The 24,634-nt window shown below is 43.7% G+C and overlaps 1 protein-coding gene across 1 annotated transcript; it reads right to left on the reverse strand.

Annotated features, from left to right (window-relative positions):
• Positions 1–896: 896 nt before the first annotated feature.
• On the reverse strand, positions 897–22,371 carry BST1 (bone marrow stromal cell antigen 1; the record flags this gene model as incomplete). The annotated part of the gene is made up of 8 exons (XM_080697407.1): positions 897–960; positions 5,047–5,133; positions 10,000–10,092; positions 10,947–11,023; positions 15,825–15,907; positions 17,078–17,213; positions 19,378–19,504; positions 22,205–22,371. The coding sequence occupies 8 exons, from the start codon at positions 22,369–22,371 to the stop codon at positions 897–899; spliced, it is 834 nt and encodes a 277-aa protein (XP_080553533.1).
• Between the last annotated feature and the right edge of the window lie 2,263 nt (positions 22,372–24,634).

Genomic DNA, 24,634 nt, shown 5'->3' on the forward strand with positions numbered 1-24,634 from the left:
CCCCCGATGTCTTGATGTTTTAAAGAATGCTTTGGCAAATGTTCTTGAGGATATAGGCTACATCCCCATTTTTACTCATTTCTGTAGTACTGGGTACCAAAGGCACCCCAAAAACCTGACACAGGCCAGAGATTATGAGCATTTTTATATTTCTGGTCACGTATTATCAGACGCTTCCCCAAAGCACTTCAGAAGTTTATATACCATCAAGCATTGGATAGCACCTTTAGGGGAAAAAAAATATTTTTTTGGTTCTTTTTTAAGGAATGTCAAAGAAATTGAGGTGGAAATTGTGCTTTCATTAAACTTGTATTTTAATATTATTAGGGTAATTAAATACTTTTTTTTTAGTACTGAGAACTGAACCCAAGATCACTCTACCTCCAAGATATACCCTCAGCCTTTTTTATTTTTTATTTCGAAATAGGGCCTCACTAAATTGCAGAGGCTAGCCTCGAACCTGCGGTCCTCCTGCTCAGCCTCACAACTACTGGGATTACAGGCCTGGACCACCACACCCAGCTTGAGACTACCTTTTTCTTAATGGCACTTCATGCTGGCACCCAGTTTCCTTAGGGAGAAATGAGGTTAGTATTTAAATGTTAATAAAAAGTTAAATTAGGATTAAGAAAGAAATGCTAAAGCTCCTCCTGCCGCCCCCACCCCTACTAGAAATTCTGCTGACTCAAACGCCCTGGGAAGACTTTGGCTCAGCTGGACAGATGTTTGCCAAACCTGCCCCAACCTGTAGCCCAGAAGGACTGAGAGAGGAATAAGGCTCAGTCTGCAGCCACACACTTTACCAGGCAGGTATAAAATCATGTGTCAATGCCTCAGTGTTCTGTAGCCCTGAGGAGCAGTTATCTTGGGAAAGAAAGGAAATTTAAGACGTTTACTTACGAATTTAAGGCACATTCCGGGTGAGTGCTGTGGTCCACACACATCAAGAGCTTCACGGGTCTATGGAAAGAAAATAACATCTCAGGGATTATTGAACAAACTCCCATCTCTCAAGCATTTATGATGTACCTGAAAAGTCCTGGAGATACAGAGTCTTTGTCCTCGGAGAATCTAAGCTATCCGTTACTGCGATAAAGTGAGCGTCACCCTTAGCTTTAGTAACCCCGTGACGTTACCCTAGGTGATCCCAAGACACGAGTGTCCGTCGTCAGGTACCTGGCTAGTCAGGCATAACTGCCTGTTTGGCTTCTGTGACTCCTGCTTGGCTTATACCTGCAGAGCGACAAAGGCCATTGGGAGCTTTCTATCCTTAAAACAATCAAAAGGTAGACAATAGAAGGGAAAGACATGGGTTGTTAAGCTCCCGCACAGTGCTGTTCCTGGTCTCTGTACTTTCTGCTTGACTTGCGCACCCACTAAAAGAAACTGTTGGGGATTGTCCATATCTGTGAGAACCTTAATCTATTCACTCCTGAGTTTGTGATTTGATGTATAAAAGGAGCACCGCGAAGCTGGGCGTGGTGGCGCACGCTTGTAATCCCAGCATTAGGGAGGCTGAGACAGGAGGATCGCAGTTCACAGACAGCCTCAGCTACTTAGTGAGACCCTCTGCAACTCAGTGAGACCCTGTTTCAAAATAAAGAATAAAAAATAGGGCTGAGGGTGTAGCTTGGAGATAGAACGCCCCTAGGTTCCATCCCTAGTACTGCAATAAATAAATAAATAGATAAATAAATAAATAAAACCCTTGAGAAATGGCTCAAGCCTGAACTCGGGACTAAACACCCTGCAATATAGTCACTGGCCGGCTAAAAAAGACTTTCTATTCTGCTCAAACTAAGTCTGAGTGGTCTTTTCTGGTGGTCGCCCTAGAACATTACAAAATATTACCTTGCATTTATTGAGAATTGACTGTGTACCAAGAAATCTGATTGTGTATGTTACGTAGATCCTATCACTTCATCCCACAGCCAAATGGAGATGGCACCGTCTCTACCTCCAGTTCAGGGTAGAGGAAGCTGAGCAGGTGGTGTGCCTGTGCAAGTTTTCACAATAGTGGGTTACGGTAGGAACTTTCAGGCTGACTCCAGAGCCTGAGCTGGTGAGTCTGCTTGAAAAAACACTCTTGGTAAGTACTTGGCGGAAAAATTGGACTTGAAATAGGTGAGTGATCTTGAAATAGGTGAGTGATGGCTGGTGCTTGAGTTTCAGTGAAGAAACCCCAATTGCTCTGCACAACCAAGGGAGAGGATGTGAAGCTCCAGGGCAGCCAGGAGACAAGGCTAAACAGCAACGGGACAGCAGCAACCGACGGAGGACACAGGGCACGAGATAAGAAGTAAACCCGGGCAGGATCTCCATGCAGGACAGCTGCTGGAGAGGACCCAGAGCAGGAAAGTCACATCGACACCCAAGGCCACGCTATGTCATCCCTCCTTGGACCCAGCTACTTTATTATTAGAGTAACTAAATAATAATTTAAACTGGGAGTGGTGGCGCACGCTTGTAATCCCCGCGCTTGGGAGGCAGAGACAGGAGGATTGCGCTGGTTCGGAGCCAGCCTCGCTGGCTTAAGAGATCCTGTTTCCAAATAAAAAAATATAAAATAGGTCTGGGAGTGTAGCCCGGAGGTAGAAGGGCTTCCAGGAACCCCAGTACCACCAAAAATAATAATATTAATAATAATTTAAGGCCTACGCCAGGCATATATTGGTTGCTTGCTTCTTTGGGACAAGATTCCACTACGTTACCCAAGCTGGTCTCTACTGGGCTCAAGCGATCTTCCCGCCTCAGCCTCCCTAGTAGCTGGGATTTCAGGAGTTTGCACCCGGCTTAAGATCTGATGCTCTGATTCAGGAAGGAGAGCCTAGTGTCAAGAGGAAGGATGTGTTCAAGGCCATGCACAGCTGATGCAAAACTCAGCTCTGCCCCTGAGCGGCAACCTTGGACCGCTAATTTCACCTGTGACCCATCTATGGAAAGGGGGTATTTTCAAACGCCGACAGACAGCACTAGCGATGACATTACAAACCTGGAGGGCCAGGTGGGGGCCAAAAGGGCGGCTGGGGGGCTCTGGCTGGTGCTGGTTCTGTTCTGCTTCCTGATCCAAGTGCTGGCTGCATGTTGGACTTGTGAACATTGACCCAACTGTACATTTAGGTTTGTGCATTTCTCAGCACACAGGTTATATATCTAGATGGGTAATTTTATGTTTGTATGTATGTATGTATTTGTTTATTTGTTTGTTCTTCGGATCAAACTTAGAGACATCTTACCTCCAAACTACATCCCCAACTCTATTTTGTTTTGAAACAGGGTCTCATTACATTGCTGATTCTGGTCTTAAACCTGCAATCCGCCTGTCTCAGCCTCCCAGGTACTGGGATTACAGACATGTGCCACCATGCTTGGTTTTGTTTTGCTTTTTTTTTTAAAAAAAGGGGTGATCATCAGTACCTGACCTTTGAGTTTTCTGAGCGCATTGGGGATACCATGAGTAAAATGCACAGGTAAGAAAACAGCTTTAGTCTGGTGTGGTGGTGCACACTTGCAATCCCAGTATTTGGGAGGCTGAGACAGGAGGATCGCAGTTCGTGGACAGCCTCAGCCACTTAGTGAAGCCCTCTGCAACTCAGTGATACCCTGTTTCAAAATAAAGAATAAAAAATAGGGCTGGGGGTGTCTCTTGGAGGTAGAATGTTCCTGGGTCCCCTGCCTAGGACTACAAAAAAGGAAAGAAAGAAAGAAAGAAAGAAAGAAAGAAAGAAAGAAAGAAAGAAAGAAGAAGGAAAGAAAGAAAGAAAGAAAGAAAGAAAGAAAGAAAGAAAGAAAGAAAGAAGGAAAGAGCTTTACAGACACCATCTCTGGAGAATGCATGGAGCAGGATGGAAAGGCAGGAAGGAGAGGCGGGAAGGAGGAAGTTCAGAACCCTGTGAAGCCCATGGGCATTCTGGGAAAGCAGAGGGCCACAGGGTGACCAGGGAAATTAGGCAAGAAGACTACCAACGTCATACTACCCCCATACCACCAAAAGAGTTCAAGAAAGCCAGCGAGCCCTTGCAATACTGGACTCCAGCCCTCCAGAAGGACACTCAAGCCTGAGCAGAGAGCAGCAGCAGGAATTCTGAGGTCAGGGTCTGCCCTGAGCTTCTATCAATGTCCAAGAAGTAGGAAGTGACACCTGAGCCTAATTGCCTAGCCCACGATCGCTCATGGCAGCTATTAAAAGTAATGTAAGGAGCCGGGCGTGGTGGCACACACTTGTAATCCCCGCACTTGGGAGGCTGAGACAGGAGAATTGTACAGGTTTAAAGCCAGCCTCAGCTACTTAGTGAGGCTCTCAGCAACTTAGTGAGACCCTGTTTACAAATATAAAATAGGTTTGGGAGTATAGCCCAGAGGTAGAAAGCCTCTGGGTTCTAACCCCAGTACCACCAAAAAAAAAAAAAAAAAAAAAAAAAGAACAGAAAAATAAAGAAAGAAGGAAGAAAAAAAAGAAAGAAAGTAAGTAAGAAAGAAAGAAAGAAAGAAAGAAAGGAAGGAAGAAAGAAAGAAAGAAAGAAAGGAAGGATATAATGTCAAGAAAGCCAGGCATGGTGGTGCACACATGTAATCCCAGCATTCGGAAGGCTAGGACTGGAGGATCACAGTTTGCGGACAGCCTCAGCTACTTAGTGAGGTCCTTTGCAGCTCAGTGAGACCCTGCTTCAACAATAAAAAGACTAAAAAATGGGGCTGAGGGTGTAGCTCAAAGGTACAATGCCCCTGGGTTTCATCCCCAGTACCGCAAAATAGCAACAACAACAACAACAACAACAACAACAACAACAACAACAATAATATCAGCATCTCTGCTTTCTGGTTACTCATCACACAGCAAGTAAGATGAGGGGGAAACTCAGCTTGGGAAAATGATAAAGTTTTATTCTAAATGACCCTTAACTGTCACTAAAATGGACTCTGAAAAGCAGACCGGGCTCCAGCAGAAGCTTGGCCGAAGGCCCTGGTCTGCAGAGCTGAGAGCTGTGAAAGCCTTCCAACAGCCCCTCCCAAAGCACCTCCACCGCTGGTGCGCAGCACACCTACATGTAATCGTTGGTGCAGCTGTACTGGAACCCCAAGGCCTCCAGCCTTTCCTCCAGGATTTTCACACTGCCCTCTCCACAGGATTCCCTAAAACATAAAAAACACATATTTGTGAGATAATTGTATTTACTTATTGATTGATTGATTGATTGATTGATTGACTTGTGGTACTGGGGATAGAACTCAAGGGCATTCTACCTCTAAGCTACACCCCCCAACCCTAGTTTTTACTTTGAAACAGGGTCTTACTGAGTTGCAAAGGGCCTCAATAAGTAGCTAAGGCTGTCTGCAAACTGTGATCCTCCTGTCTAAGCCTCCCAAATGCTGGGATTACAAGCGTGTGCCACCACGCCCAGCTAAACACATATTTTAAAATAAATAAAAAGAGAAAGGAGAAAAGGGAAGCTGTTTTTAAGTTAACTAATATTTCTTTTGATCATGTGCTCTTGAGCATTGTTCTGTCAGAGGAAATAAGGGCAAGTCTCTGGCCCAAAGAGTGCTGCGTCCATGAAGGCCACAGCACCTGGTGGAGGATGCTCTGAAGACCCAACACCAGGTCTAAAGCTGGACGGCGCATGCTCTGGTGTCTACCTAGACGTGCTGTCTTAACTCTGCCTGGCAATCCACATCTGTGATGTGTCCCGGGGGCTGGCACAATCCTGACTGTGAACTTGTTTAATGTATGGTGTATTAATTTCAAACTTTCAGTAGCAACGAAGATGTACTAGTTTTAAAATATTAGAAAATGCCAATAAAGGGAAAATGACCCCAAATTTCACATGCCTACAGATAGCCAGTGCTAACATTTCCATGGACCGTGCTCTCTACTTAATCCAGTTTTGCTCTCCACGATCTGAGTTCTCCTTGGTGAACCTCAGCCCAAACAGAGTAAAGAGAAGATTTCAGAGACAACTCGTAAGCCTGAAATCGCACACCATTCTGAGTAGCGTGATGAAATGTCTCTAGCAGTCCCTCTCACCCGGGACATGAATGGTCCCTTTGTCTATTGAAGCCACTGTGTATATGCTCCCTGTCCACCAGTCACTCAGAGGCCATCCTGGTCATCAGATCAACAGTCACAGAATCGAAATGCCTGGGTTTAACCCTTACTTTACTTTATAACAGCCTCCAAAGGCTATCAATCTGGATACATCAAAAAGAAACGGTAAAATGTTTCTTTTAAGTGAAAAGGTGAAAGTTTTCATAGAGAAAGAATAAAAAGTCGGGCATGGTGGTACATGCTTGCAATCCCAGCATTTGAGAGGCTGAGACAGGAGGATCCCAGTTCGTAGACAGATTCAGCTACTTAGTAAGGCCCTTTGCAACTTAGTGAGACCCTATTTCAAAATAAAGAATAAAAAATTGGGCTGGGAGGTAGAATGCCCCTGGGTTCCATCCCCAGTACACACACTCATCTCCTGAAGACAAGTGCTGTACAGTATTTTGAGAGACCACATTCATATAACTTTTATCACAGTAAAAATTTTTTTGTGTGTGTGTGGCACTAGGGATTGAACCCAGAGGCATTCTACCTCCAAGCTACACCCCCAGCCCTATTTTATTTCCTACTTGGAAACAGGGTCTCACTAAGTTGTAAAGGGCCTCGCTAAGGTGTCCAGGCTGGCTTTGAACCTGCGATTCTCAAGTCCCAGCCTCGCAAGGACTGGGATTACAAGCATGTGCCACCACGCTTGGCTCACAGTAAATTATTAATATTGTTCTATTTTATTACTGGTTATTATTGTTAATCTCTTACTGTGTCTGGTTTATAGGTTAAACTTTATTATAAGTATCTACGTAGAGAAAAAAATATAGTATCTATAGGATTTGGCACCAGCCACAGTCTCAGATTTGCACTAGGGGTGTTGGCTGACACCCCAGTTGGAGGGGAACATTACATAATGGTGGACTTTTTAGGTAATTTATTCCCACAAAGGTTTTGAAATATAGCAATGGCAATCTAGGTTCAGTATGTTCTGCCCCTGTCTGTGTGTGTGTCCGCACACATGTGTGTGTATGTGTGTGTGTATTCCAATGTCATTTACACTACAAAAAACCTTGTTGAAACATCATTTTCATATATGTTCTCAATTATTTATTTTCTTGGCACAAATGTTGAAAAGTAGGCTTTGTGGCAGCAAGACTTGGAATTGTCTTTTTTTTTTTTTTTTCTTTGCAGTAATGGGGATGGAACCCGGGGGCATTCTACCTCCGAGCTACACCCTCAGCCCTATTTTTTTATTCTTTATTTTGAAACAGGGTCTCACTGAGTTGCAAAGGGCCTCACTAAGTAGCTGAGGTGGGCGGCGAACCCAGTTGGTCTGAGCCTCCCAAATGCTGGGATTACGAGCATGTGCCACCTCGCCTGGCTCTGGAATCTTCTATCTCAAGGCTCTTAACCTGTGCCCTAGGAGTGCCTGTGAGCATCCCTGGCCACACTCTGCCCGGTAGAGCCTCCTCCAACCTGCAGGATTAAGCAGGGAGACCTGGTGCTAGCGCTGCAGGCAGATCGTCCTTTAGGAAGAACAGGAAGGCAAAAGGCTTCCCACCACAAAGCTGACGGCGAGACAGGAGTGACCTAGGTAGTTTCAAAGGAAGTGAAATTCCTGGCTTTACAGGAGGGCAGAGGACACAGTGTTGAGTGACGTCATTTTTTTACAACTTTGCCCAAGTGTGGTACATTGGCCTTTTTCAAGCCAACCATATTACATACGCTTTTTTTTTTAAATACCATTTCATTTTCCTTTTTAATTTTTGAGGTAATGGGGATTGAACCCAGGGGCATCCTACCTCTGAGCTATATCCCCAGCCCTATTTTATTTTATTTATTATTATTATTATTATTATTATTATTATTATTATTATTATTTTGGGTTTTTTTTGGTGGTACTGGGGTTCCTGGAAGCCCTTCTATATACAGGCTACACTCCCAGACCTATTTTATATTTTTGAAACAGAGTCTCTTACACCAGCGTGGCTGGCTTCGAACTTCCGCGATCCTCCTGTCTCCGCCTCCCAAGCGCGGGGATTACAAGCGTGCGCCACCACGCCCGGCTATTTTTTTGTTTTGAAACAGGTTTCCACTAGGTTGCGGATAGTCTCACTAAATTGCTGAGTCTGGCCTTAAACCTGAGATCCTCTTGCCTCAGCCTGAAAAGTACCAGGATTACAGGCGTGTGCCACCACGCCTACCTCAATGTCATTTTCAGTGGCAACAAGGCTCCAGGATGCCTGGACACAGACAGGAGTCAGCATGCTGTTATTTCTTGGAATGAAGGCAGCCAAAACCTTCCTTGATAACTGCAATTAGGTTTCAATCATGTTTAGCTCTCTGCCCAAGAGTTTTGTTTTGTTCTTGTGTACATTTGAAGATTACAACATGGCATTATAAAATACATGTAGCTGGGCATGGTGGCACATGCCTGTAATCCCAGTACTTGGGACACTGAGACAGGAGAATTGCAGATTCAAGGACAGCCCCAGAAATGGAGCAAGACTCTTAGCAACCTAGTGAGGCTATTTTAAAACAAAAAATAATTTTCAAAGGGGGCCTGGGGACATAGCTCAGAGGTACACACCTCTTGGTTCAAAATGGTTACTATACAGGTTAATATATCTGTCATCCACATAGTTACTTTTTTTGGTAACAAGAATAGCTAAAATTGAATTATTTAACAACAATCCCTAATATACTATATTTTTATTAGCCCTAGCCTCATATATTCTCCCCCAAAATCTGAGCAGTCCAAGATCACTCCTTTCTTAGCTCAGAATCTACAACTCTACTGTGTGGCTCACACGTACAACTCAACATTCACCGTGACCCCTTTTGTAACCCCGCCTGAGCAGAAATGATGATCTGAGATGACTCTGAACGGCAACTTCCTAATCTTACTGGAGTTAAATTCAAAGGTCACGCTTCTTCTAATGGCTCTATTGAAGCAGGCAAGCACATCTCCTAGACAAAGAAGTTCTCTCACAAACAAGAAAAACAACACGTGGTTTTCAGGCAACATTAAATATGATCTGTCTTTTGAGAAGGGAAATGCAGAACTTAGTATCAACTTACGTAATATGTAGTGTGCAAGTTTATTGTAAATCTATTGCCCAAGAGACATACAGTAAAATTGTGTAACAAGTAGCTTGCAAATGTATTGCAATCTGTTTCTCAAGAGATAGGGATAAACAATACCCATCATCTGGTGAATCTTAGAGGGTCCTAGGGAATGGAAACAGGGATTTGCTGGGGTTCTCTTGGGAAACACATTCAACGGCTCATCTGCTCATTGGTCTGGCAATACTCTTCTCTGTGAAGCATCTATGCCCTGAAGAACACAGCCCTGGCTTACCTCTGACCCTTCATCATGGCTGTGTACCTGGAGATAGGCTGTGGCTTCACTGGCAAGTTTCTGAACCAACTGGGTTTAACTGTTTTATCTTGCATTTGTGTAGGCGTGTCCTCCACTGGGGAGAAATATGAGTATCATGCTTGCATTTATATCTATAAACTCAAGTCAAATCTCAGAAAACACAGATCTCAAAACTTTTCTTGCCCAGCTATCCAAGACCTGGATGCTTGCTGCCTGAGAATAGACTTCATCACAGAGCCCCTGGGGTCGGTTCTGAAAACCTTAGAGAAGGCTTTGGGGTTTAAACGACCAGAAAGAGGAATTGACTTTGACCCTCACAAATGCATATGGAACTTGCCTATCCAAGGCCTCCCTAGTCAATGGGAAAGAATGTGTTCTGGTCGAAAGTCCGTTGGATAGGTTAGGGCTTCTATTTGAGCTCAGGACTAGTCAGTGGTGTTCCTAAGAAGTCAGGACTGTCTTTCTCTACCAACCACATTAGAAATAGAAAAGGCTACATTTCCCCCAAACTGAAAAAATAAAACAAAACCGATTGTATCACTTCCAAGAAAAGCACATTTGCACGATCACCAAAATAACTTACACGTTGGGTCTCCCGATTTCATGCATGACCCAGATCTCAATTCGTGTGATTTTATCCTTCTGGAGGTATGGAATTTCATAATCTGCAAAAAAACTGAGACATAAGGGAGACATTTTGTTTCTTTTCCTTTCTTTCCTTTTCTTTCTTTGCATGGCTGAGATGGAGCCCAGAGCCTCCTCCATGGGAGGTCAGTGCTAGACCACTGAGCTACATCCCAAGCCTGCAAGGACATTTCTTTATGTCCTAAAACGATATGATAGTTTTTCATTTTAGTTGTTAGTTGACTTACACATTACTTTTTCTTTTCCTTTTCTTTCTTTCTTTTTCTTTCTTTCTTTCACGCTGGGGATTGAACCCAAGGGCATTCTACCTCCAAGCTATACCTACCTCCAGCTATTTATAAACTTTTTATTTTGAAACAGGATCTTAGTTACCTCATGTTGGCCTCAAGTCTGCGAACCTCTTGTCTCAGGTTCCCAAGTACTGGGATTTCAGGTGTGTGCCACCATACCTGGTTACACATTACTTTTTTTTTTTTCTTTTACTTTGCAGTACCGGGGATGAAAGCCAGAGGTATTCTATCTCTGAACTATACCCTCAGCCTTTTTTAAAATTCTTTATTTTGAAACAGGGTCTCATGGAGTTGCAAAGGACCTCACTAAGTAGCTGAGGCTAGCCAGGAACCGCAATCCTCCTGTCCACATTACTTTATTTTTTTAATGGTTTTGGTTTTTTTAGCTTGTTATTTATTCATGCCTTCATCAGCTATTAATGGCTTAAAATGTATAGACATAGATCTAATCACCAGGTCATTCAACTGCTTTACTTTGCTTTAAGACACAAGCAGTAGATTGGGGATTAGGATGAATCTCTTCAACCTCTGCTCAAAATAACTAAATATGAATTTTCCCTTCCTCTGTGGTATTAGTTGATGCTGAAATTCTTACCCCTTGACAGGATAGGCTCCTTTTGGCTCTGAACCATTCAGCATGACAGAGATCACTCCAGAACTATCTGTTGAATACTGTAAAAAGAAACAAACCAAGCCATGCCATTTTTTCTGCCATGAAATGAGCTCTTGTTTTTAAATCGACAAGTCTCAATATAAGAAAATTTGCTATTTCTTGTGGCTTGTAAAGATGGCTTATTTGGGGAAGAAATTGCTTTCAAATTTCAAAAAATTATAGACTCAGTAACTGCATGTCTAAGACTCTACCCTAAGAAGATAATACAAAATACACAGCATTATTATCAGCTAGGATAAGTTAGGTTGTGCTGCCATAACAAACAGCCTCAAAACTGCAGTGGCTTTAAACAAGAAAGATTTACTTTATGCTCACAGTACCTGCTTATCACTTTCTCACAGTGTCTTTGCTTACTATGTTCTCATTCTGGGACCCAAACTGAGGAAGTCGTCACATCTGCAAAGTTGCTGGTTGTTCAGGAAAGAAGGGAAGGTGACAAATCACAGACTAGTTCTTAAGGGCCTCCATCCACAATTCACACGTGCCATGCCCACTGACTTCAGGTTGGCACGGTGAGTCACGTGAACATGTAAACAACTTCAAGAAGCAGAGGAATGAAAACCACAGGTGTCCAGGGTCAGGCCTACTTGGTACTTGTATGGGAAACAAGTCATAGGTGCAGAAGACAAGTCAGAAATATTTGGTAAACAGCACTATGGAACACGAGGCTAAAAGATATACACTGGGGTATTGTTTGTAATACCAAAATATGGGTAATCAATTTAAAATATTCAATAATAAAAATGGTATGTAAAATGTGGCACTTACATGCAAGTCTGAAATATTAGCCACCCATTAGTAAAAGTCTACAAAATATTTGCAAAAGCATAGGAAATACATTCAAAGCAAAATGCAAGATTAGATGGGAAGACCATGAGCTTTATACTGTGTTAAAAATAAATAAGCAAGTCGGGAGTGGTGGTACACAGTTGTAATCTCAGTACTTGGGAGGCTGAGACAAGAAGATCACAGGTCCATGGCCAGCCTCAACTATTTCGTGAGGCCCTCTGCATCTTAGTGCGATGCTGTTTCAAAATAAAGGAATAGCCAGGCATGGTGGTTCACGCTTGTAATGCCAGTAGTTGGAAGGCTGAGACAGGAAGATCGTGGTTCATGGCCAGCCTTATCTACTTAATGAGGCCCTATGCGACTCAGTGAGAGCCTGTTTCAAAATAAAGAATAAAAAATAGGGTTGGGAGTGCAGCTTGGAGGTAGAATGCCCCTGGATTCCATCCCCAGTACCTCAAATAAACCAAAAAATAAAAATAATAAAGGAATAAAATAGGGACGTGGGTGTAACTCAGAGTTAAAATGCCCTGAGTCCCATCTCCAGTATTGAAAAAATAATAAATAAATAAATAAATAAATAAATAAATAAATAAATAAGCACACTTGTAATCCCAGTACTTGGGAGGCTGAGACAAGAGGATCACAGGTTCAAGAACAGCCTCAACAATTAGTGAGACTCTCATCAACCTAGCAAGACCCTGTTTCCATATAACAAATAAAATCAGGATGGGAGTGCAGTCCAGAGATAAAATGCCTATGGGTTCAATCTCTATTACCACAAAAAAATAAAGAAATAAGCAGAAGTCTAAGAACTCTCAAGGAAGAGACAAGTCCAGAGAAATCCCCAAATCTTCAGTTCAGAATACTCTTGGAGCATATAATTTCCACAGGAAATGTTTAGCGTAGATAAATGCAGGGCAAGGGTGTATTACGCATCACTGATATATACAGGGCGGGTTCTATTCTCTAAGTGAAATGATGCTCAATACCAGCTGCATCAAAACAGCAGTGAACTCGTATTATCCACGCTCAGATTGCTTCCAGAGAGTGCAGAGTCAAGGTTAAATCCTCAGATGCCAACGTCTGGTGACCACTGCGCTAAAAAAGTTGCATTTAGGTGGTAAAAATAGGGGTAATTTTCATATTTTCTATAATTTGCATTCTCTATCATAAACAGCTATTACATGGACAACAAAAATTAAATTAAAATGCATACAGATACAATGAGTCTGTAGAATAGAGTTGTTGAAATTTGGTGTTTGCAGCCAAACCGCCTGATTTCAAATCCACTTTATTATCTCTGTAACCTTGTAATGTTTTTAGAACTCTCTGTGCCTTATTTCCCCCATCTGTAAAAAAAAAAAATCTATCTCATAGGGTTATTATAAAGATAAAAAAATTAAAATAATAATAATATTTGGGCTGGGCCGACAACTCAGTGGTAGAGTGCTTCTTCTGCATATAGGAGACTTTGGATTCAAATTCCCAGCACCACAAAAATAGAAGTAATAGTAACAACAACTTATGAATATTTATCTTCTAAGGCTCAGATCCTCTTCCCATGCTCCAACTACCCAGGATATTCTACGGACCCCAAAACTGTGGGTGCTGTCATTAGTTTCCCATTACAGAACCGAGGGAAGTAGGAGATGGTGGTGCGGAGCGCGCGCTGTGAAGTCTGGCAGATCTGCCACGGAGAAGATGTGGTTTATTTACATATTATATTGGCATCTTTTCTGGGTGACTGTTATGATGACACACTAAAAACCTCCCAGACCTCAGTGGAAGGCACTGGAGGCCACGGCCAGCTGACTGGGGTCTGCCTCAAGCGTGGGAAGTGGGGGCATGTGGTAAGAGAGCGTGGTAGTGGGCACCGCATCTTCTGCTGGAGGGGCCCTGCTCAGCTTCAAATGCAGCCAAGGTAAAGGCTTTAGCCAAAGGCCCTTCACCCCGAATTGCAATAGACAGTGGACACCTGGATGTCCAGAGCAGAAGACGGGACCCAAAGAGACACGATACCCCTGAAGGGGTGGAGATAGAAGCACCCTGATTTTAAGCTGCCTCCTGGTCAATATAACTAACATCAATAGTTGGCGGCTCTTTGCCAAGCACTGAGTTAAAGACCTAACCTCCTGTATTTCTTATCTTGATTCTAAACCTGATGACTGAATGCAAGCTGTAATCACTATCTTTTATTTTTGTTTTTTGGTACTGGGGATTGAACCCAGGGACATTCCACCTTTGAGCTATACCCTTCGTTTTTGTTTTTTTTTTAATTGGTACATTGTGGTCATACATTTTGTGTGTGTGTGTGTGTGTGTGTGTGTGTGTGTGTGTGTGTGTGGTACTGGGGTTCCTGGAAGCCCTTCTACCTCAGGGCTACACTCCCAGACCTATTTTTACATTTTTATTTGGAAACAGGATCTCCTAAGGCAGCGCACGCGGCTGGCTTCGAACCTGCACGATCCTCCTGTCTCCGCCTCCCAAGCGCGAGGATTACAAGCGTGCACCACCACGCCCGGCTGTGGTCATACATCTTAATGCAGTACAAGATGGTGGGGGCTGTGAGACTATACTTAAAAAACCCAACAAACCCACCAAAATGCTTATAGAACTAATCAACAAACTCAGCAAAGGGTCTGGATACACCAATCTTAAAAAATCAGAAGCTTTTCTAAATGCCAAACATACATCTACTGAAAAAGAAACCCACAAAACACTTCCACTCAGGATATCCCACAAAGAAATAAAATACTTAGAAGTAAACTTAACCAAGGAGGTAAAAGACCTCTACAAAGAAAATTATAAACACTGAAAAACTGAAATCAAAGAAGACCTTAGAAAATGGAAAGATCTTCTATGTTCTTGGAAAGGCAGAATAAATATCATCAAAATGGGCATACTTCCAAAGGTGATCTACAGATTCAATGCAATACCCATGAAATTACCAAGATCACTCATCACAGACATAGAAAAATCAGTCTTTAAATTCAGTTGGAACAACAACAAAAAAAAACCTAGTCCCTTTTAATTTTTCTTTTTTTTATTTTTGTGGTACTGGGGATTGAAACCAAGGGCGTTTTACCTCCAAGCCATGTCCCCAGCCCTATTTTTTATTCTTTCTTTCTTTCTTCCTTTCTTTTGTTCTTTCTTTCATTCTTTCTCTCCTTCTTTCTTTTGTGGGTCTGGGGATGGAACCCAGGGGCATTCGACCTCCGAAGTACACCCCCTGCCCCAATTTTTTATTCTTTATTTTGAGACAGGGTCTCACTAAGTTGCAGAGGACCTCACTAAGGAACTGAGGCCGGCCACAAATCTGCAATCCCCCTGCCTCAGCCTCCCAAATACTGGGATTATAAATGTGCCATCACACCTGGCTTAATTTTTATTTTGAATTTTTTTTGCTAACTTTCTGAGGCTAGCCTTGAACTTGAACCTACAATCTTCTGTCTCAACTTCCCTAGTACGAGGGTTATAGGTATGCATCACTGTGCCTAGCTATCGGTAGCATTTTATAGCTACTGACAGTTGTCATTAACTCGGATAACAATAGTCTCTGAGAACCAGACCTATCTTAATGGAATCATTTCAGTGTCTCCAGCTCATCTCGGTCTCCTCTCACCTCCTCTCCCATTAATAGTTTGTGGACTTTTCTGACCCCCGCATCTGGACTTCAACTGTCTCAGGAGCTTTCATAAGGAAGGGATTACCCCAGTTTACACAATAATAAAAATACACCAATTTGCAATACTAATAGCAATCATGATGGAATAATGGCTTTGTAATACCCTCATCTATAGTTAACATTTATTGAATGTTTTCTCTGAGCAGGCACTGAATTCAATATTTTATCTTCTTAAATTCTCTTAATTTTATGGAACAGATAGAATGAATGGGGAGGTCACAAACGTGGAAAGTGAGGCTCACAAAATTTATATTATAACCCAAAGTTCTGGTCTCTGAGCCCCTCCGTCCATCCCCAGGCACCACACACGCTCTGCCCAGGATTACCTGCATGGACGCTCTTTTCCAAAAGGAATCCACAGGATTGTTCTCACAGTCTTCTGCTGTGGGGCAGGATTGGTAATCCAGTTCTAAGAGAAAAGTAGACAAACACATTCAGCCGGGCGTGATGGCGCACGCTTGTAATCCCCGCGCTTGGAAGTCTGAGACAGGAGGATCGCGCAGGTTCGAAGCCAGCCTCTGCTGGCTTAAGAGACCCTGTTTCCAAATAAAATATAAAATAGGTCTGGGAGTGTAGCCCAGAGGTAGAAGGCCCCTGTGTTCCATCCCCAGTAGCACAAAAAAAAAAAAAAGAAAGAAAAAAAAGAAAAGAAAAAGAAAAACGCATTCCATTTCCAACACTTTATCAGGGAAGAATTAGCTTAAAATATATGCTAGCTCCACACTGAGCCTGCATCCCGCACAAGTTGCACAAGTCATTTACCCTCCCTAAGCCTCAGTTTCCCCCTCTGGAAAACGAGACGAGTAAAAGCAGCTTTGTTCTGGGTTGGAAGCACAGGCTCTTGAGTCACACCATGTGATTATGGTAAGTTACACACATTGGAGCATCTTCCTGGGTTTTTTTGGTTTTATTTATTTATTTTTTTTCAGTACTGGGGATGGGACCCAGAGGTATTCTACCTCTGAGCTACACCCCCAAGCTCTATTTTATTTTATTTTATTTTTTATGGTACTGGGATGGAACCCAGGGGCATTCTATCTCCAAGCTGCACCCCCAAGCCCTATTTTTTATTCTTCATTTTGAAACAGGGTCTCACTAAGTTGCAAAGCGCCTCACTCTAGTTTTTATTCTATATTTTGAAACAGAGTTTCACTGAGTTGCAAAGGACCTCCCTACATAGCTGAGGCTGTCCTCCAGCCAGGATCCTCCTGTTTCAGCCTCCCACATGCTGGGATTTCAAGCGTGCAACACCAAGCCTGGCTTGGAGCACATTCCTTAACTTTGCTGAGCCTCATTATCCTCCTAATCCCTGTCCAAACAGGGAGTATGACAGGATCTCCTGGGGCTATTGCAAAGATTAAATGAGTATATATATATATGTGTGTGTGTGTGTGTAAAGTGCTTAGCCCATTCCTAGCAAAAAATAAGTGTTCTCTCTCTGTTATCATTAGTATTAATTATTCTTGCCACCTACCTCAAAGGATTTGGGGGTTTTAAATGAGATGATGTGTATGACAGTATTCAGCCCAAGTGGTGGGAAATAGAAGCGCTTGTCTTGTGATGTGCACAGGAATCTTACCAGAGCCATCTTTCTGTCTGCACCAGTTTAAGAAATCTCCGACCCAGCCATACAGAACATTGCACAAGGGCATAAAGCGCCGGGCATTCTCCGAAAAGCTCATCACAAGGAGGTGGTTATTTTCCCAGAACAGGGACTAAGAAAAAAAAAAAAAAGAAATACAAAATAAAATCGAGCTTGATGACGTAGGCACATAAGTCATTTTCTCATCCCACTCTGACTTGCTTGGAATGACTGGTATTTCCTTTTCTCTGACTTTATTTATCTGTTTGAAGAGTGCTACCATACCTCTTTCTCTTATTCCAAAGATATCCACCAAATGTTAATGAAATATTTTTCAGCAGTCAGTCCAAAATACACACACACACACACACACACACACACACACACACACGTGGGAAGAGGCTTTCATTAAAAATAGACCAAGGTGCTGGGCTTAGAGGTCCACATGCCTATTATCCTAGTCATTGGGATCTCAGGTTCCAGACCAGCCTCAACAACTTAGCAAGACTGTTTCAAAATAAAAAGTAAAAAAGTCTCAGGTTATAGCTCAGAGGTAGAATTACCCTGTGTTCAATCTCTAGTATCAAAAAAAAGAAAAAAAAATCAAGAGACCTATATTGGAATCCTATCTCTGTCATACACAAAATGTGTGATCTTGACCAAGGCATATACATTTTCTGAGATTCAGTTTCTACATCTGGAAAATGGGGAGCATTAGACCTTTCTCTCCATCTTCAGCTGTGATTAGCACTTTCTGGAGACTAAGATACCTGAAAAACGCATTACTCGCCAGGTGTGGTGGCGCAGGCTTGTAATCCCAGTACTTGGGAAGCTGAGACAGGAGTATCGCACAGGTTCGAAGTGAGCCTCAGCTACTTAGTGAGGCTCTCAGCAACTTAGTGAGACCCTGTTTCCAAATAAAATATAGAATAAGTCTTGGAGTGTAGCCCAGAGGTAGAAAGTCCCTGGGTTTCATCCGCAGTACCACACACACACACACACACACACACACACACACACCACCCCACATTACTCTTAGAGTACCTGAAAGTTTCCACTCTGTATAGTGTTTTTATATGACAACAATACAAATAACAGTATCCCCAGTCATTCGCTCCTCTGATGACCAAGGGTCCAGCCAGGCTATATCGAGACCTCAACACCTGGCACACCTTAGAATAGCCCAGAAAGCATTAACTAAGTTCATCAACTAGCCCACAAAACTTATGAAACAGGACAACAAAAATTATGCTTCCTCTTTTTACCAACAGGGAGGAAGCAAGGTCCAAAATACAACGTATACTTTTAAAATCATGTCCTTAGTTTATTAGGTCTTTGAATTCCACAGCTCCATTTACCTGCGTTACAGGTAACACACAATGGAAAAATCAGGCTCAGAATGATTAAGCCAAAGGAATAAGAATGGTATCTAACTATCTCTAAAGTGTTCTAAGCAAGCATTTTACTTAGCTTTTCTTGTTTATTTTTATTTTATTAGATACTAGAGTACAGACAAACTATAGACATGTGGTTTTCTTGAAGGACTGGCTAGGTGCAGTGGCACACGTGTCATCCCAGTACTGGGGAGGCTGAGACAGGAGGATCACAGTTAGGAGGACAGCTTTAGTAACTTAGCGAGGCCCTCAGCAACTTAGTGAGGTCCTGTTTCAAAACAAAAATAATACAGGGCTGGGATTATAGCTCAGAGGTAAAATATCTATGGAATAAGTCCCTAGTACCACAAAAAAAGAAAAGAAACTACTAGTACTGAATACATAGAACACTGAGACCCATGGCATTTTACCTCTGATCTACGCTCCCAGCCCTGTTTTTTTATTCTTTGAGACAGGGTCTCACTGAGTTGCAAAGGGCCTCACTAAGTAGCTGAGGCTGTCAGTGAACGTCAGCCTCTTGTCTCAGCCTCCTAAATGCTGGGATTACAAGGGTGGGCCACCACGCCCAGCTTGACATTGAAGGTTTCCTGATTTACTAGAGCCAGGTGGGGTGGAAGTTTTTCAGAACTGGGCAGAGGTAGAGGCCCTTGCAAAAGGTCTGGCAGAGTCCTGAGCTCTTTGCGGTGATCCCTCCTGACTTGCTGACTTGGGAAAGTTCTGCCCACAGTTGGGCAGCAGACCCAGGATTCCTGCCAGACACAAAACTGCCTGTCACCAGCCTGAGTCCCTGGCTTGTTGTTTCCAAGACTCAGCAGAATGCAGCCCGTCTCTCTCGTTCCTGGCCTGCACACCGGCTGTCTCTGTAGAAGGACAGTGACATTTATCCAAGATGGTGGTAGCTACCTTGTCTCTGGGAATGGAGTGCCTGGAGAGGTTAATGAAAAGGTCATAGTCGGAGGGGAGCACAGAGCAGGGGTCCTTGTCCAGCACCACTTTAAAGGCTTCCCAGATGGCCGTGCAGTTCAGGTCCCTGTGCAAAAGAACAAGACAGCAAAACTTTTGAAATGATGTGCTGTGAAGTAGACATTGCTCCAAAGGTTTGACAAGCTATTCTGTCATATACTGACAACAGAACCAAGTATACAAAACAGACACCCGATTGCCCTGCCCTAAGCAAAGGATTTAGAAGGAAGAGCCTGTGCAGAATCTCCTTCTCCATCTAGAGTTCCTGCTGTTACCCATTTCTCCCTAGAGCTTTCCCACATTAGAGAAAGCATCCAATTTCTTCTTTTTTCTGTGATCGACAAATCTCACTTGGCTATAGAAGACCAAATAAGGTGACCTAATTTAGGGGATTGAAGGGGGGAAGAGGGAAACTCTTTAAAGCACTTAAACAAACATATCAAAGTCAATCACTAAGCCAAGCATGGGAAGGAGGGAGGAAGAGGCAATGGGGTGGGGATTGGGTAAAGGCTACTTGGGGGATGTGTGCATGTATGTCTCCACTATTTTTTATCCCATTAGGATGTATGACTACAATGCACCAATAAAAATAATTTTTTAAATAAAAGAATGCAGACCCTAGACATGTCTCTCAGAAGATGCTGCACAGGTCACTCAGAGCTGAAAAAGGACACAGATTAGAGGGTGACTATTTCAATACATCAGGCAGCCTTGGGCTTCAGGTGCCTCTTCAGTTAGACATGAGGTTCATCTGGGTGCCTCCTGGGCTCAGGACCAGGTGGAGCGAGGCCAGCAGGCAGGCTTGTGAAACCAGAGTTAGCCCAAGCGCTGGGAGGAGCATCTGTCTCGTGGTGAGCACAAAGGCTGCCCTCATGGCCCCCTCCTCTAGCCGGCCAGCTTTCCCACCGCATGGGTCTCTTTATTTTCTGATGCTGGGTGGTGGGTACCATGGCTGCCCCTTGTATTATTTTTTGCTGTGTGTGTGGTACTGGGGATTGAAACCAGGGGCATTCTAACTCTGAGCTGTACTCCTAGCCCTGTTTTATTTATTTACTTACTTATTTTCTTGCAGTAATAGGGATTAAACCCAAGGGCATTCTACCTCGAAGTTCATCCCCAACCCTATTTTATATTCTTTATTTTGAAACGGTCCCACTGAGTTGCAAAGGGCCTCACTAAGTAGGTGAGGCTGTCCGCAAACCACAGTCCTCCTGTCTCAGCCTCCCAAATGCTGGGATTACAAGCATGTACCATCAGGCCTGGCTATTTATTTTTTTAATTTTGAAACAGGGCTTAAGTTGTGGAGGGCCTCTCTAAGTGCTAGGCTGGTTGTGTCGGCAGGATCCTCCATCTCAGACTCCCAAGAACTGAGATTATAAGCCCATGCCACCATGCCTGGCTCTGCTCATTTTTATTTGCGTGAACTGCATCACAATAAAAACTGTGCAATCCCAGAATTCGGGAAGCAGATCACAGGCAGCCTCAGCTACTTAGTGAGGCCATTTGCAAATCAGTGAGACCCTGTTTCAAAAATAAAAAGACTAAATACTAGGGCTCAGGGTGTAGCTTGGAGGTATAATGCCCCTGGGTTCCATCCCCAGTACTACCAAAAAAAAAAAAAAAAAAAAAAAAAAAAGAAAAAGAAAAAGAAAAGAAAAGAAAGAAAGAAAGGAAGGAAGGATGGAGGGAAGACTTTCCCCCAGCCAGCATGGTAGGAGCCTGTAATTACACTTCGTGGGAGCCTGAGACAGAAAGATTGCAGTTTCAGTTGGCTAGTGTGTGGTAATAAAATGAAAATTAAAATGGTATAAGCTGAGCATAGTGGTACACGCTTGTGACCCTAGTACTTGGGAAGCTGAGACAGGAGGATCACAGGTTCACAGCTGGTCTCAACAATTTGTGAGGCCCTCCACAACTTAGTGAGACTGTTTCAGAATAAAGAATAAAATAGGTCTGAGGGTGTAGCTTGGAAATAGAATGCTTTTAGGTTCCATCCTCAGTATCACAAAAACTGGGAGTTTAGCTTAGAGGTAGAGTACCCCTGGGTTCAGTCTCTAGTGCCACCCGAAAACAAAAACACAATAGATGGCTCAACAGAGGGATATTATAAAAATGAGGAGTGGGGGGAATATGTCCAAAGAAGAAACAAAATCAGTAGAGGTACAGTGCTGGTAAAAAAAAAAAAAAAAAAGCCAAAATCTTTTTCTTTTTACTTTTCTGTGTGTGTGTGTGTGTGTGTGTGTGGTGGTGGTTGGGGGGGGTGGGGGCTGGGGATTGAACCCAGGGGCATTTTACCTCCGAGCTGCACCCCCACAGCCCTAATTTATTTTCTTTATTTTGAAACAGGGTCTCACCGAGGACCTCACTAGTAGCTGAGGCTGGCTGCTCGAACCTGAGATCCTCCTGTCTCAGCCTTCCAGGTACTGAGATTAGCGGCATGGGCAAAAGCAAACACTTTTAAAGGATCTGACCTTCCCAGAGGGTGGGCTCAAGGAATTTCAGCTGGGGTCTGCGGGTTCCAGCTAAGCAAGCGCTGGCTGGCCATGGGCTTCGGTCTAAACTCACCTGTACCTATGGCTCACCCTCCTTCATGCACCCGCCTTTGGACTCCCCACATCCCTGCCGCCCTCACCCCCCACACTCGGGCCCCTGCCTTTTAGAACCCGCCTCCTCCTCCCACACACACACCTCTCAGGTCAGGACCCGCCAAAGCCCCACCCCGACCCTGCGATCCTGTTTCCCCTTCCCCTTCGCCCGCGATGCTCACCGCAGCTCGGGGCTCAGCAGGGTCGTGTAGTCTGCGCAGCGCCCCAGGAAGATGCTCTGCAGCCGCGGGCTGGTCCCCGGGCCGCTCCACCGCGCGCCCGCAGCCTGCGCCCCCAGAAGCAGAGGCAGCAGCCGCAGCCACGAAGGCGCACACCCCCGGGCCGCCATCAAGCCTGGGACTGGGGTTCCTCCAGCCGCCCGCCTCCTGGACTCCTCCCACTTCCTCTGCTGTCAAAGAGGCAGGCTGCTGCTCCTGCCAAGCGACCTGGGTCCAGGCTCTCACCCTGACACCACCCCGGCCGGCTTTCCGTCCCTGCGCCCCTTCATTTCCAAGAATAAGCTTGGGACTCTTGCCCCCCGAGGAGGGAGCCCAAAGGAGCGAGGCTGGAGACTAGTGGATTGACGATTTCAGTCATAAAGAGGTTTTTCTGGCCCAAAACGATAACTTTGACCAAAGGCCTCTTTCCCAAGGACTGATGATGAACAAGGTTTTTTGTTTTGTTTTTGCTTTTTTGTTTGTTTGTTTGTTTGCCATATTGGGGATGGAACCCAGGGACATTTTACCTCTGAGCTACACCCTCCCCCACCACCACCCTATTTTTTTTTTAATTCTTTATTTTGAAACAAGGTCTCATTGAGTTGCAAAGGGCCTCACTAAGTAGCTGAGTCTGGCCGGCCAGCTTTCCCACCACATGGGTCTCTTTGTTTTCTGATGCTGGGTGGTGGGTACCATGGTTGCCCCTTGTATTATTTTTTGCCTGTCTCAGCCTCCTAAATGCTATGAGCAGATTTTGTTTCTGGAGAAATAATAACCGCAAAGGCTAATATTTATTGAGTTGTCGCTTTGTGCCAAGCACTCCACTCGTTTTTCTTCATTTACCTTTCACAACACCCTGTCTGGCTGAGTTTATAATTATCCTCATTTTACAGAGGAGTGAACTCGGGAAAGTAGCTTCTCAGAGGTCACAGTCTCCTTACTTGACGGGTTCAAAATCCTAGAGTCAATCAGGTTAGAGAATCAGGATTAACAGAAGTCCACGTGGAGGTGGAGGTCCAAGTCCTCTTATGGTAATGCTACTCTCATGGTAATGATAGCCATGATCTCTGAATCAGTCTGGCTCTCTCTGTAACCAAACTCCAGCTTCTTCTGCCCAGCCATGACTTAAGTCAAAGTCCACTTTCCGCGTTTCTAAATAACCTGCCTATTTGCTGTTCATCGTTTCTGTTTAGGATATTATTTGACTTCCTAGCATGGAAAAGAAGATTGTAGCTTTAACCACCGCCCTCCCCCAACACATACACCATTTTTCTTCTTTCATGCTCTCAATAAGATGATATCACAACTTTTAATCAATTATGTGCCTGTATTTATGTTATTCATGACCTTGTGAATGTCATTCATGGCTGAGTTCATAGCAGCGTATAATTACATTTCCTTTGTTGTAAACCACGTGGTTAGACTCCCCACATCTTGGCCCTTGTTTGTTCTAGAGGTAATAACTCTCTCCCTCTCCTTCCCACTTATTGGTTCACTTGGTATTCTATGCACACTTGAGATTATGACCCAAATCTCTGCAAGACTTGGTCATCTTTCAACTCATTCAAAAGCCTAAGTCAGTATTTCGAGGAATGCGTATGATTTCTTTCTTTCCTTTTTTAACCTGCTTTTTTTTCCCTTTTAGTGGTACTGGGGATAAAACCCATGTGCATTATACCTCCCAGCTACACCCCTAGCCCTATTATTTAGTCTTTAATTTTTTTTTTGAAACTGGGTATCACTGAGTTGCAAAGGGCCTCACTAAGTAGCTGTCCCATGTACTGGGACTAGAAGTGTGTGCTGCTACGCCCAGCAAGGTAGGTCCTATTCTAAAGGCCTTGAACAGACGCTACAGTGTTAGACGTTGCTCTCTTGAACATTAAGAGCCATTAGTAATTATTGAGCTTCCTTGTTGAAAACATTACTATTTTTTTGGTCAGAATCATTGGCTGTTAGAGAATGGAGTCAAAGAGACCGTGTTAAAGATCTAGAATAGACTGGTTTTGATATCTTGTTTCTGTGGTGCTGGAGCTGGATCTCAGGGCTTCACAAATGCTAGGCAGGAGCTGTGTCACTGCGCCACACCCCCAGGCACTCAGTGAACATTTTGGACACTTATTTCATATGTCCCTTTCTCAGCAGAAGCCAAAAACTGGGATATGATTATTGAGGGCAGATCTGTGAAGGGGCTTCTTTTCTCAAAGAGTGAATCCCTGTGCCCCACATTTTGGAGACTATTATTAGAAACATCAATCAAGATGAACTGAAACAGAAGATGAAGGAAGGCTGTTGGGCTTCCAAATCCCTACAAGCAGGAACCAGAAGGATAAAACTATCCGGTAATAGATATGTCACACACAAGCGCATGAGCACGCGCTTGTGCTCATGTGCCCG

Source organism: Muscardinus avellanarius (assembly GCF_963383645.1).
Source record: "Muscardinus avellanarius genome assembly, chromosome: 6".
NCBI classification, from domain to species: Eukaryota; Metazoa; Chordata; class Mammalia; order Rodentia; family Gliridae; genus Muscardinus; species Muscardinus avellanarius.